Raw genomic sequence first — 13,721 nt, forward strand, 5'->3', positions numbered from 1 at the left:
TATCTTTAGGGTAAACACCCAGTAGCGGGAGTGCTGGGTTGTAGGATAGTTCTACTTTCAACTTTTTGAGGAACCTCCATGATGATTTCCAGAGTGGTTGCACCAGCTTGCATTCCCACAAACAGTGTAGGAGGGTTCCCCTTTCTCTACATCCTCGCCAACATCTGTTGTTTCCTGACTTGTTAATTTTAGCCATTCTGACTGGTGTGAGGTTGTATCTCACTGTGGTTTTGATTTGTATTTCCCTGATGCTGAGTGATGTTGAGTACTTTATCATGTGTCTGTTGGATGTCTTTTTTTTTTTTTTTAAAGATTTCTATTCATTTATTTGACAGAGACCACAAGTAGGCAGAGAGGCAGGCAGGGGCAGGGGTGGGAAGCAGGCTCCCCGCCGAGCAGAGAGCCCGATGCGGGGCTTGATCCCAGGACCCTGGGATCACAACCTGAGCCAAAGGCAGAGCCTCCAAACCACTGAGCCACTCAGGCGCCCCTGGATGTCTTCTTTGCAGGAATGTCTGTTCATGTCCTCTGCCCATTTCTTGATTGTTCTTTGGATGTTGAGTTTGATAAGTTCTTTATGGATTTTGGATACTAGCTCTTTATCTGATACATCATTTGTGAATATCTTCTCCCATTCTGTCAGTTGTCTTTTGGTTTTGTTGTTGACTGTTTGCTGTGCAAAAGCTTTTGATCTTGATGGAGTCGCAGTAGTTCATTTTTACCCTTGCTTCCCTTGCCTTTGGCGATGTTTCTAGGAAGAAGTTGCTGTGGCTGAGGTCGAAGAGGTTGCTGCCTGTAAAACTTGACTTTTTAAAATTGTATCCCAGTGGTAGAAATTTTTTCTCCCCTTGCCATACCCATAAGAACTATTCCTAAGCCTTGTGGTGATGGTCTCCTCTTTCCCAAGCACTGCTTTCGTGGTAGATGACTGCTTGGCTGGGGCAGAAGAGGGCTTAGTGAGTTTGAGGAAGGAGAAGCAGACCCCACACCAGAGTAGAGTGCTCAGTGGAGCCCCAGCGGGTGATGAGATGGGGAGAGTGGGCAGGGGCCAGATCATGCAGAGGCTTCATGAGCCTCAGGAAGGAGCAGATTTTAAGCCCAATAAGAAGCACTGAAATGTGTGAGGCAGAAGAGTGACATGATCTGATGGATAATTTTACAGAGTCATTTGCTGCCTTGTGGAACCTGGGCTAGAGAGGAGCAAGAGCGGAAGCCAAGGGACCAATTAGGAGCTTGTTATACCTCGTGCGTACCAAGGCCAAGAAGGACAGAGGTGAACAGATTCAATGACATGAGCTCAGAGGAGCAGGGATTTGTAAGAGAGGGCTGGGAATAATGGTCTGAAAGTGTTAATACGGAGTATCTCCTGGCTGGCTGGATGTGAGACATGATCACTTTCCATGTGAGAGGGCTTTAGGCATTTGGAATCCTGGAGATAGCAAGGCTTCAATCAGGGCATGCAAATCTAGGGAACCTTCAGAGCACATGAGGTTGGGGATCTAGGGGTGTTCGCTCATCACTGGATTGGAATTCCAGAGGGCACAGAGGAAGGGTATAAGAGGGGAGATCAGGTTTGATCAGGTCACGTCTGGGAATAGTTTGGGAATGAGTTTTGTGGATGGGAATTTTTGGGAATGTGTTTGATGGATGACTGGAGAACCCTGCAGTTCTGCTGGGGGCTGGGGTCAGCTGGGTGTCAGACATGGCTGACCTTTGTTTCTGGTGCTGCAGTGTTGCGGGCGAGCTCTTTCAAGATAGCAGTTCCTTTAAGTTACATTTCTTAGAAATATATTGCCAAAAATGGAATCATTATTACATGAAGCCTTCTGGTTTCAAATGTGTATTCAATGTTGCTAGAAGGACTGTAACAGTGAGGGTAAAGCCACGTTTATTTTTGCTGAAATTCAGTAACTTCTTACTCCCACACTGCCCCTGGCACTATGTTGACAAGTCTGAACAATAGACACTGTCAGCAGTATTTCGCTCTGTTTGCCTTTCCACGTGTTTCCGTCCAGAAGGAAAGGCAGGAGTTCTCATGCTAGTCTGGTCCCTAGTGCCAAGTTTTCGCTGCCTACAGAGAGAGCCTCTGTCGCACTGAACAACTGCCAGACCTCCCAGGCAAGACCTTGGTGAGGTTCTGTCTTACTGAACTATGGAGGTCACCGGGCATCCCTGGTATAGGATGACCAGTCACCAGGGCCAGTCCTCATGCTTCCTTAGTGTCCTCACTCATCTCACCAGAACCTTCCATGCCAAACATCAGGAAAGAGTTGGATAAAAATGCAAAGATTTGTTGTGGCAAATGAGCTTACACCTGTTTTGGACAGATAACCTCAGTGATTTCAAATCTGTATTTTTCCAGCCAGCCTTTTTCTTTAGCAGATCTCATTTCAGAAACAGCTGCTTCTCTTTTTAAAGTAATGTATTTCAGATCGATATTGAGGATACAGTCATTTAAAGTGTGGATTGAGTCAGCAGAATAATAAGTAGAGATGACATTGTGGGGTCCTAGCTTTATTCTCTTTTTGTAATTTCCATAAGTAATGTATTTTGTTTATGTCAGAAAAAAAAAAAAAAAACATGTTAGCACTATGAAGAGTAAGTCCAGCTGTGCTCTTCCTCGGTTGCAGTCCACATATAGCCACAAGCATACATGATTCATGAAGCCCTCCAGAAGCCAGCCAGCCAGTTCTCAAGGGCAAGGGAACCCCACATTCTGATTGCGAAAGCAAGCTGAAAAATTAAAAAAAAAAAAAAAAAAAAAAAGCAGGTTGGGCGGGGCGCCTGGATGGCTCATTCCGTTAAGTGTCTGACTCTTAATATCGGCTCAGGTCCTGATCTCAGGGTTGTGAGATTGAGCCTTGTGTCAGGCTCCACACTTATTGGGGAGGTTGCTTAAAGATTCTCTCTCTGTGCTTCTCCCCCACAATCCCCACCCCCCATGCACATGCATGTGCGCTCTCTCTCAGTCTCCCTCTCAAATAAATCCTTTAAAAAAAAAAAAAAAGAAAGCAGAGAGGGAGACATTATTGGCATAATCACAAGTTGGAAGGTAGGGCAAGTAGAGGGACAGGTGGCCCTCAGCAGGTTACGTAGTGGTGGCCTGGGCTAACATTCAATTTTCAGTGATCATTTCAGTCTGTAAAAAGCCATGACTGTACTTGCCAAGCAGCTCCACCATGAATCTGGTCCTTGGACCGGAGAGCTAGGGAAATCCCTTTATATCTGTTACCATCTTGAGAAAATCTTTTCCTGGACTCTTACTAATATCTGGGGTGGTTTTTTCTTTGCTTGCTTGCTTTTGAGGCACAAATTCTGGATTAAGTTTTCTCTGTCTGCAGTTTCCCTTTCCTTACAACTGAACTCTTGAAGCACCTGCCCTGTAGGTTCATCCCCACCGCTTTGCTAATACCCAGATGCCATTGTATGGGAGAACCTTTCCTTGATCATCATTCCGTTCTTCCTTGTAATATTGGTCCCCAGTATTGGTCTCCGTATCCATCTCCTCTCTGCTTGAAACTCAAGCATCTCTTCTCTTTTTCCTGTTGGCTGGATACTGTGTTACTTTAGCTACTCTCGGACTTTTCTCACTGCTATTTCCCTCCCTCCTTTAAGGATTTTTCCTTTACATTCACCCCTACAATGTGGATATTCAAGATTATTTTTGATTCTGTTATCTTTGTTTAAATTAGTTCTTAGGAGATTATAAAGTGGCTATAGATTGTAAGTGCCATATGGGCAAGGTCCATTTTTGTCTTACTGTGTCCCCATCATTTAGCACTATGTGAGGGTGTGTGTGTGTGTATTTTGGTTGAACAAGTTAATAAGGATGGCTTCGACTGTTCCTTCTCAAGGTGGAGTGACTTCTGAATCTCTTATCTCCAGCCTTGACTTTTATCTCAAGTTCAAGTTATCAGTCGTATGTGTTCAGGGGACATTTCCACTTATTTATTTATTTGTGGCGGGGGGACACTTCCACTTATAACAGCACATGTGACTTCTGACCTGAAAGTATAAAATCAGATTTATTATTGTTCTCTCAAAAAACTCCACAATTCCACCTGCTGGTAAGTCCATTTATGTTCATGATATCACTGTTCTTGGTCAGGTTCACACATAAGTTGTTATTATTATTATTATTATTTAAGATTTATTTATTTATTTCAGTGGGGGAGAGGCAGAGAGAATTCCAGGCAGACTCCCCGCTGAACATAGAGCCCAATGCAGTACTCGATTTCATGACCCTGAGATAATGACCTGAGCCAAAGTCAAGAGTCAGACACCCAACTGACTGAGCCATCCAGGTGTGCTGCACATGTAAGGTTTTTTTTAGTTCTTCCCTGTTCTCTTAATTATTTCAATTTCCAAATCTTATTAATTTGTTCTTGAAATGGCTGAAGAATTCATCCCTCACCTAGTGACCATCTTTATCCCAGGCTCTATTTGCCACATGTCTAAAATACTAACATGTCTTTAATTCCCATCTTTTCTCTCTCATTTCTCTCTGAGACCCAGATGCCAGATATTTTCAGGAGGAGGTAGATCTCTCTCCCTCTCCTCTCTTCTCTGTCACTGTCCCGCAAATACTGACTGCCCACTTACTGTATGTCAGGTGCTGTGCTCAACTCTGAGCAGACACCAGTGAAAGTGGCAAACGGGGGGCCCACCGGCATGGAGGTCTTAGGAACTAGACAGTAATCCAGTGAACAGAGAAAGAATTATAACTTGTAGTTAGAGCTCTGAGTTTGGATTTTATTCTGAGTCCAGCAGGAATAAATGAGGTTATGACATGATCTGGTTTGTATCTGGAAGGATCGCTCAGGCTGCTGTGTGGGGAATAGTCTGAGGAGCGGCAAGAGCAGAAGACTAAGTCGAGGGGGGAGAGCCGGTGCGGGGCTGCCGGTTTGGACTGCGGTGGTGGCAGTGGGATGAAGAGGAGTGGATGAACTTGAGGTGTGTTTTTGAGGGTGCAGCCGTAGAAGTTGCCACTAACATTTTCGATACAAGGGTAAGAATCAAGAATGACTCCCGGGTTTCTGGCCGAGTAGCGGTTGGGTAGACGTGTTATTCACTCAGATGGGGGAGGAGCCGGGATTTTTGCTTTCAACTGTGGCCGTGTTTACAGAGGATTTGTAGATGGAATCAAGAGTTCTTCCCACATGCTAGATTGGAGATGCCGGAGACTTCTGTGGGGGAAGCAGGCCGCTGGCTGTTGAGGGCTGTGGGTCAGATGACCGGCTTGTGCTGGAAACATCATTTGGGGAATTGTCAGAATAACAACAGTAAAGTGATGATGATAAATAACAAATGTGTGGACTCTGTGCCTGGCCCTGTTCTGAGTGCATTACGTTCCGCCTTCCAGTAATCCCGCGACGTCTGTACAGCCATTACCCCTGTTGTACAGAGGAGGTGGCCGAAGCACCCTGTTAAACCGCTTGGGTAGCGTGTCCCCAGTAACTGCTCGCTGAGCCGAGTTGGAACTCATCATGGAGGTGATACGGGAAGCTCTGCGGTCGCACGTCATCACTCAGAGCAGGAGCGTAGCTAGCTTGGGGCGCCTGCGTGGCTCAGTCAGTCATGCCTCTGCCTTCAGCTCAGGTCATGATCCCAGGCTCCAGGGATCGAGCCCCACGTCGGGCTCTTTGCTCAGCAGGCAGCCTGCTTTTTCCTCTGCCTGTCTGTGTTTCTCTCTCTCTCTCTGACAAATAAATAAATAAAATCTTTTTAAAAAAGAAAGAAGAGCTAAAGAGGAGCAGAGAGCCAAGACTGAGCGCACTGCTTTCCTCACTTTGTTTTCCAACTTAGAAGCCTTTATTTGCTTCTCCTGGAACAAAAGATAAAATAAAATGTCAGTTCCTTAGTCAGACTGTCAAATCTTTACATAATCTATGCCCAACCTCCTTTAGTGTCTTGCTGTTCCCTGTGTGCTTGCACCATTCCATGAGATCATCTCTCTGCTCTCCCTTACGCTCGCTCTCCACCTTCGTGTTCACTTAAGTCCTCTCCAGGATTCAGGGACCCACTGTAGTCTTGAAGCCTCCCCTCATGCCTCCATTGCAGAAACTAATCACAGTTACTGCATGTCAAGTGCTTCTGGAGAACTCAGGAAATGAGAAATAACGTAGCATGCTCCTACTTAGTTCTTTCTGCTCATTTGTGTTTTGTTTTCATCAACATCTTCTTAGTAAAATGATGGAATTTTTAAAAATAAGTAGCTCATCTACTTTTCAGAGGATCAGAGATGACTTGGAGAATCAGATGTCTCACTGTAAATTGAGATCATTAATTTGGAAGTATATTTTGCTTCGAACAGCCTTTTTTGCTTGAGTTGGGTCAGAGATTAAGAATATATACTTGAAATTGCATGAGCTTTTCTGAGCTTTCTATCAGGCACTACTATTTGGAATGGCAAAGCAGGATCAGCGGAGCCAGGCAGATTACAACTGGCCTTGATTGGGAGCTTCCAGGCCAGATAGGATGACGAGATGTGGGCATAAAAGGAGTCCTATGCTGGGTCCATCAGCAGCACAGGTGGGCCGCTCTTGTGAATTTGTTTCTCAGACTTGTTTATACTGCTTAGCATTTTTAACAAAATTTGTTTATTTGGCAAAATTTATTAACTCAGGAGATTTCACGTAAAAATCCCATTTATCAGCTTCACTGGAAAACCTTGAAAATCAGACAGCCCTGAGGGAACAATGAGCCAGAGCTACACCTGTCTGCACACCTCATGCTCTCTGGTTCCCCATGGTCTTCACTCCCTACTGCACTGAATCCCGCCCTCACTCTTCATTTATGCTGCTTGCTGGTGTTTGTGACCCTTAATGGATCAGTCAGGGTGCCATGTGATTTGGACAGGAAATGTGACGGGATTTCAGAAGGAATGGAGATCACTTGGAGAGCACAGTGGACTGGAAAGAATATAAGCTTTCGTGCTAGACAGATCTAGTCCAAATACTAGCCCTGCCTTCCTCCTGCCAGCCTTCTGCCTTAGAGATATGCTTTCCCTGCAGCTCCCTTTGCTTGTGATAAAATGGAAAATAGCACCGCCCTTCCGGGGTTGTGGTGAGAATTAGCGGTGATGTACATGTAGTTCCTAACATGCCTGGCATCTAGACAGCATACATTGGTTGATCCTGTCCAAAAAGTCTGGCAGGGTGCCTTGGTTTAAGTATTTGGAAAATGTTAGAAAAAGAAGCCTCGGGGTGAGGAGGAAGCCAAATACCAGGTAGATGAAAGAGTTAAGTCTAAAAAAGCGTATACTTTTTTTTGTTAACCAAAGATTTGGAAATGCAGTTGTATATTTAACTTCCCCCAGGATGAGAAAAGACTTGCTAAGCATAAAAACTATGAAAGAGAACCAAAGAAAGGTCAGAGTTGACTCAAAGTTTTTGGGCTTCTCTGTGTTAAGCATCAACATAGTTAAAGGACAAATAGCAAATGAGAAAAAAGTATTTGCACAAAGTACGACAAAGGGCAAGTATCTTAGGGTCTGTGGTTACAGGTCAATAAGAAAAAATGCTAACATCCTGTAGAACAATGGACAAAGAATGTGAAGAGAGAGTTCACAACAGAATTAATGCAAATAGCAAATAGGCTTGTGAAAAAATGTTGAATGGGGTTAGTAAAGAATGCCCTGTTTGAATAATGAGTTGTGAGTTTTCCCTCAAATTTTTTTTTCATCATTGTTAGTTGGTAATGTTCAGTATCAGTGATGTGACCAGAAGGTAGGTACTGTAGTATTTTCCTGATGGAATAATAAATTGCTACAACCTTCTTAAGAAAGCAGTTTGCTAGTATAAGTCAGACTGCTTTAAAGTTTATATCCTTGGATCCCATCATTCCAGTTTTGAAAATTTATCCTTAGAAAAATACTCAGAGGGGCGCCTGGGTGGCTCAGTGGGTTAAAGCCTCTGCCTTCGGCTTGGGTCATGATCTCAGGGTCCTGGGATCAGGTCCCGCATCGGGCTCTCTGCTCGGTGGAGAGCCTGCTTTCTCCTCTCTCTCTGCCTGCCTCTCTGCCTCCTTGTGATTTCTGTCTGTCAAATAATAAATAAATAAATCTTAAAAAAAAAAAAGAAAGAAAAATACTCAGAAATGTTTTGCCTGGGATCTACTTGCAGTAGCCTTCCTTTCTTTCTTTCTTTCTTTCTTTTCTTCTTCTTCTTCTTCTTCTTTTTTTTTTTTTTTTGGCAGTACCGGTGTATTAAAATCTCAGTGTCCAACAGTGAGTACCTTGTTGCCACATTCTTAACATTAGCACAGTGACTGACATATACAGTGGTCAAAAAATATTTGCGAGTGTAAAGAAGGAAAGATATATAAAGGAATATTATATAACTCCATTTCTGAAATACCATACATTTGAGGCATAAAAACATGCTCACAATATAATGTTCAAAATGTAAAGTACATGATTGTATATATAGAATGTTTCCTCTACATGCGTTGCATGAATTCTGGATGATAGGATTATATTTTCTCGGTGCTCTTCTCATTCAGCACATACGTACTGATGTGTGTAATAGGCGCTGAGCATGTTTTGAAAGGGTAAGACAACACTCTCTTCACGGAGTTTATCAGAGAGGAGGAAGGCAGGCAGCAAGCTGGTAATTTCCATGTGTCATTTACTTTAGTGAGTTGTGTCACTTTTATTCTGTAGAGAGAAAAACTCTGCTGCTACTGATTTTCAAGTATCAATTGTTGGTTGTAATTCCTAAGGCACGTTCTTGGGACAGGAAAGGAGCAATTACATGAAGAACCTACATAGAGCTTGTGAAACATTAAGTTACTTTTCTAGTGAAAAGAAACATGTTTAGGTTTCCTGTCTTTTGAGTGGTTAGTAATGACAGAATGACAAATACACCCAGACTTTTCCCCCTAGATACCATTTTCCTAACGGAAACCAAATAGGCTGAGGCGGGAGTATAGAATTCGGGAAGGCCCAGAGCTCCTTGGGAATCATAATTGTGTGTTCAAATGAACTGGCTGTGCTTGGGGAGGGGGGGAGAGTGTGTTGGTCAGCATTAATATAAAAGTATGTATTTTTTACATTTTTTCATCTGTTTGTGAAATTTTGTGTGGAACAGCAAATCATCAATAACAAAACCCACCCTACAGACTGACTGTGGTCCTGAAAAGCCTTTTTTGTTTTTTTAAAGTAAGCTCTATGCCCAGCGTGGGGCTTGAACTCATAGCTCTGAGACAAAGAGTCACATACTCTACTGACTGAGCCAGGCAGGCGCCCCTGAAAAGCCTCCCTTAACTAGGATCATGGATGGAAAATTTTATCCCAAGCAATGTTTTTTTTAGGGGTGTGTTCTGTTTTGTTTTGAAGAAAGACCTGAGTAAATCAGAAGGGTCACAGAGCCCTGTTTTGATAACTTAGCCATGCTTAATGGCTGTGAATGCACTCCTCTAAACAGTCTGACCCTTGCTTCCAGCGTGGCTTATCCATTTATCAATTTGAGCCTTTATGCACAGCCACGTGAGCTCTGTCGGCCTTTTATCTGCTTCCTGAGTGGAAAAAGTCTCCCTGTGTCTTGGTTAAGTTGAAGGGTAGCTCTGGGCTCTGTTGGCACTCTGGCATCAAGACCAGAAGGAAGCATTTGTGAGCTCTGTGTTGCCTCAGTAGAATCCCTTGCCCTCTTTTCTGTCTCCTTCTGCAGATTAGAATGTGCTCTCTGAGCCCAGGGTGTTGGAAAGGACAGATAGCAAGCAGCAGAGTGATGACATCACCTCGTGCAGTGGGTGCCCTGGGCATCGGCGACTCTTTCGGGGACTGATCAGGAGTAGCTCTCTCGCAAGTGAAGGGTCTCCCTCTTTTGCTTTTAGGTACAACTAAACATACGGGATGTAGTATGTGTAAAAGCAACCCGAGGCTTTCTCTCATTGGAAAATGCAGATCTTAGGAACGTAAAGTGGGGCATGGTGCTGTGGAACGTCATTTTCCATTGGGGCTGGTATTTCCCCTTTACATGTGGAACTCTCTCTCACTTGCTGGCTCAGTTCCTGCTTCATGTTTCCAGGCAGAACTACAGTGCTTACCCCTTCTCTTCCATTGGCGTTGGCGCCCCCTCCTTCCCAGGAATGCTTTTACTGTTCAAAGAGATCTTCGTCGCAGGCTTGGCTTCATGTCTGGGTAGCGCGTTTCCTCTCTTATTTTCTTTGGCGTCCCTGCCCTCATGTCTGTGCTTGAGCAGGTCCCACTGCACTCCCAGAGTATGCAGTGTGCACAGGGCAGGAGAACATCTGCTTCTCCCTATGTTGAACCTTGATCTGGTAGCTGACTTTACAGCTTAAATCAGGGACCCTTGAGCCCTCTAAGTCTCATGGACGATGCACTCCCTTCTGTCTCTTTTCTCCAGTAGGACTTGCATCTCCTCTGGTTGGAATCCTTTCTTTCATAGAGCCTCCTCTTGCTTCTCTGGATGCAGCGGGGCCACCCAAGGACAGGGTCACCTTCCCACCACTCTCTGGTTGGCTGAGGGGTCAGTGGTTAACGCTGCAGTGCTTACTCGCTTCTGGAAAAGAAAAGGTGGCAGGCACAATTGAAATCAGTCAAGGAGGGGTGCCTGGGTGGCTCAGTGGGTTAAGCCTCTGCCTTCGGCTCAGGTCATGATCTCAGGGTCCTGGGATCGAGCCCTGCATCAGGCTCTCTGCTTGGCAGGGAGCCTGCTTCCTCCTCTCTCTGCCTGCCTCTCTGCCTACTTGTGATCTCTGTCTGTCAAATAAATAAAATCTTTAAAAAAAAAAAAGAAAAAGAAATCAGTCAAGGAAACCAAAAGTTGTTTCAAACATTGCTTTTATCTTCTGCCTGTTAAAGTTATGACTGTGCTCCACGAAGTCCCTGCCAAGGGTTGGGACCTGGAACTTAAACTGTTTATGCAAGTTCATTATTGTTCTGATTTTGTTTTTCCTGAGGGAAATCATTGTAAATAATTATGTTCTCAGAAGCACCCCTACAATAATAAACATAAACACAGTATTGCAGGGAAATCAATCCTGCAGTAACCCAGATGCAGTCCCTTTGCATCAGAAGTGAAGTAGACGGATGCGTGGATCTGCCCAGAATGGAAGTGGAAAAGATCAGGAAGCTCGGGCCTCACTCTTGACAGGCTCTTTGAACTCACCCCTTTGTCGGCTGCAAAGGAGGAACGACTCTCACCTCCTGGCTGTTTTGCAGGCCGGGCCTGAAGCTTCCTTAAAGCACTGGACATGAATGAACTTGGAGCTTTCTGGAAGAGAGGGGCGATGTAAATACAAGGCATTTCTGTGTGAAGTGGTCAGGAGTTGTGGTCTGTGCTCCCAGGCTTCAATGGCCAGTCTCAGTTCACAGCATTGTTCTGGGCAAGCCAGAACTTCCTTCTTCAAGAAAATCTTGCTGTTGACTGTTCTGAAAGAAAGAAGATTATATCTCCTAGACACCAGAGGAGCTATAGGAAGAGTTGTAACCAGCTTTAACATAGGCTCTGGTTAGTGAATTAGCAGAAATTGTAAAAAGGCAATTAGAACTCACTACACCGTGTCTTATTTAAAAGCCCGTTTTTTCCACACAGACCGTGGCAAAACACAGAGCACAGCATAAAGCAGGTGTGAAAAGTTCTTGTATAAATAACTTAATTCCTTCACAGGCCAGAATGGGCTCTTCTGCATTTTAGATGCGGATGACAGTATCTGGCACTTAACGCTGCACTTAGTGTGCGCCAGTCCCCAGGTGACCGACGCAGACTGCATCAGTGGAGGCTCACAGCAGCTCTGTGTGGCAGGTCCCGTCGCCATCCCCAGACTGAGGTACAGAGTGGTGACACAGCTTGCCCAAGGCCAGATGGCTGCCGCGGACGGAGCCAGTAGATGAGCCCCGACTGTGTTGCTGAGGAGAGGTTTGCACTTCTAGACCACTGCCAGGTGCCACTGCATCTTGATCACACAAGCAAAAAACACAGTGCGATGCATGCTGTTTTCTAGGAAGAGAACGGAGACTACACGTATGTGGAAAGAGTGAAGATACCCTTGGATCATGGGACCTTGTTAATCATGGAAGGAGCGACACAAGCTGACTGGCAGGTGAGAACATGCATGGAACTTGGATCCACGTGGAGGTGGTGCCCTGACAGCTTCTGTTTATTTATTTCTCTAGTAAATGTGAAAAGCAAGTTGCTTTTATCATGAGCGAGAGGTGGTACAGTGACACCATTTTCCAGGAGTTTTGATTCTGACAGTCAAAATGGACCTCTGCAGCAGTGGCATCCAGTAGAACTTTCTGTGACAGCGGAAACATTCTGCATGTTCTGAGGCTCCATGTTGTAGCCACTGGACACACACAGCTATTATTGGTCTTCTGAAATGTGGCTAGTGTGTCGAAGGACTGAATTTTTAATTTAATTTAAGTTCATTACAATAGCTTCGGGTGGCCATGGGTGGCCTCTTAAAACCGGGTCATCTTTAAGGTGTGCAAGTTCATGGAAGAACACTTAGCTTGGGAGCAGAATCGCGTGTCTGTCTTTGGTCTCAGTCATTTATGTGTTGCCTTGCGAGATTTGGGAACATGACAGGAAGCTGCGAGGAAGAACAGCAATTAGAAAAGATAAAAACAATACCTCAGTGTGAGGGCGCTGGCTTATTGGAGTGATGGGGGTGGGGGAGGATTTGCTTCAGAGAAGAAAACCTTTCTCCATAAGACTTCAGAGAGCTTGCTGATGCTTGTGGGGGGTGGAGGGGGGATGAAGTCAAAATATGTCCCATGTCCTCATAAATGTGTTTATGTCGGAATTATTTATATTTCCGTTTAGCATCGAGTGCCCAAAGAGTACCACTCTAGAGAACCGAGAATAAACCTGACCTTTCGGACAGTTTATCCAGACCCTGGAGGGGCGCACTGGTGATGTGAGAGCTTTGAGAGAGAAGCTGTGCTGAGACTGAGCAAATCTTCCGCCGTGAAGAAACTTCCAGAGGCTGGTCCAACTGATCTCGCAGGGAGGCTGTTCAGAAGACAAGGGTGGGATTTGCTTCCCGGCTTCGGAGTCCTATTAAATGAGAGCCAGCGGGTCACATTCATACTGTGTTTACTGTGGGAACAGTACCCCTAATCACATCTTAAAATCACAGAGCTTCTTTAGGCAAATTAAAAACTGCTGTGGCTGTACTCTCGGTGGGTTTGTCTGTGAGCAGTTTCTCTCCTGCCCCTCCTGCTTCATTTGAGGCACTGTGAATGGGCTTTGCCTCTGTGGTAAAGGCGCACGTGTTTGTTCCTTGTGCCTTCGTGAAGTAGGATATAAACATGTGTCAGTGACCCTGGAGGCCTCCGCAGGCAGATAGCTGCCGAAACCCAAACAGAGGGGGCCTCACAGCCTCGTGGAAGTCTGCCTTGACTGCTCAACATCTTGGCTTCACTGCTTTCGTAATGGAAAGCTGCATATTCTAGGAGCACTTTATTTAACCGAGTCTCCTTCTGTCTGGGACAGACCCAGACAGGTTACAGGCCTCTGAACAAAGAGTGGAGGCCGTGTCTTGTAACCCAGCCATCTTTAGGCAGCAGTTTGGATACTTGTAATACGAGAGGAAACTGTCCCCTCCGAGACAGAAGTAATCAAGTGATGTCATGAGAAATTTAGGCTGAAGAGCAGCAAATGCCCTGCTGGTGACAGCTGTCCCACATGGATGAGTTTCCCCTAGAGAGTGACTTGAGTCATTTAAACCCAAGCCAGTGAGAAGAGGGAGCA

At 45.0% G+C, this 13,721-nt stretch overlaps 1 protein-coding gene across 5 annotated transcripts in view; it reads left to right on the forward strand.

The window, feature by feature from the left end:
* The window catches only part of ALKBH3 (alkB homolog 3, alpha-ketoglutarate dependent dioxygenase), a 37,357-nt gene extending 24,213 nt beyond the window's left edge, over positions 1 to 13,144 (forward strand). For 4 of the 5 annotated variants that reach the window (XM_044259123.1, XM_044259125.1, XM_044259122.1 and 1 more), the window contains 2 exons: positions 11,968 to 12,066; positions 12,792 to 13,144. In XM_044259123.1, the coding sequence (XP_044115058.1) occupies positions 11,968 to 12,066; positions 12,792 to 12,884 (192 nt within the window). In that variant the 3' untranslated portion in view covers positions 12,885 to 13,144. Of the gene's footprint in view, positions 1 to 1,162; positions 1,414 to 11,967; positions 12,067 to 12,791 lie in introns of those variants that run through there. The other variant, XM_044259127.1, reaches the window with a different exon arrangement.
* Positions 13,145 to 13,721: the final 577 nt, after the last annotated feature.

The sequence above is a fragment of the Neovison vison genome, chromosome 7, assembly GCF_020171115.1.
Source record: "Neovison vison isolate M4711 chromosome 7, ASM_NN_V1, whole genome shotgun sequence".
NCBI classification, from domain to species: Eukaryota; Metazoa; Chordata; class Mammalia; order Carnivora; family Mustelidae; genus Neogale; species Neogale vison.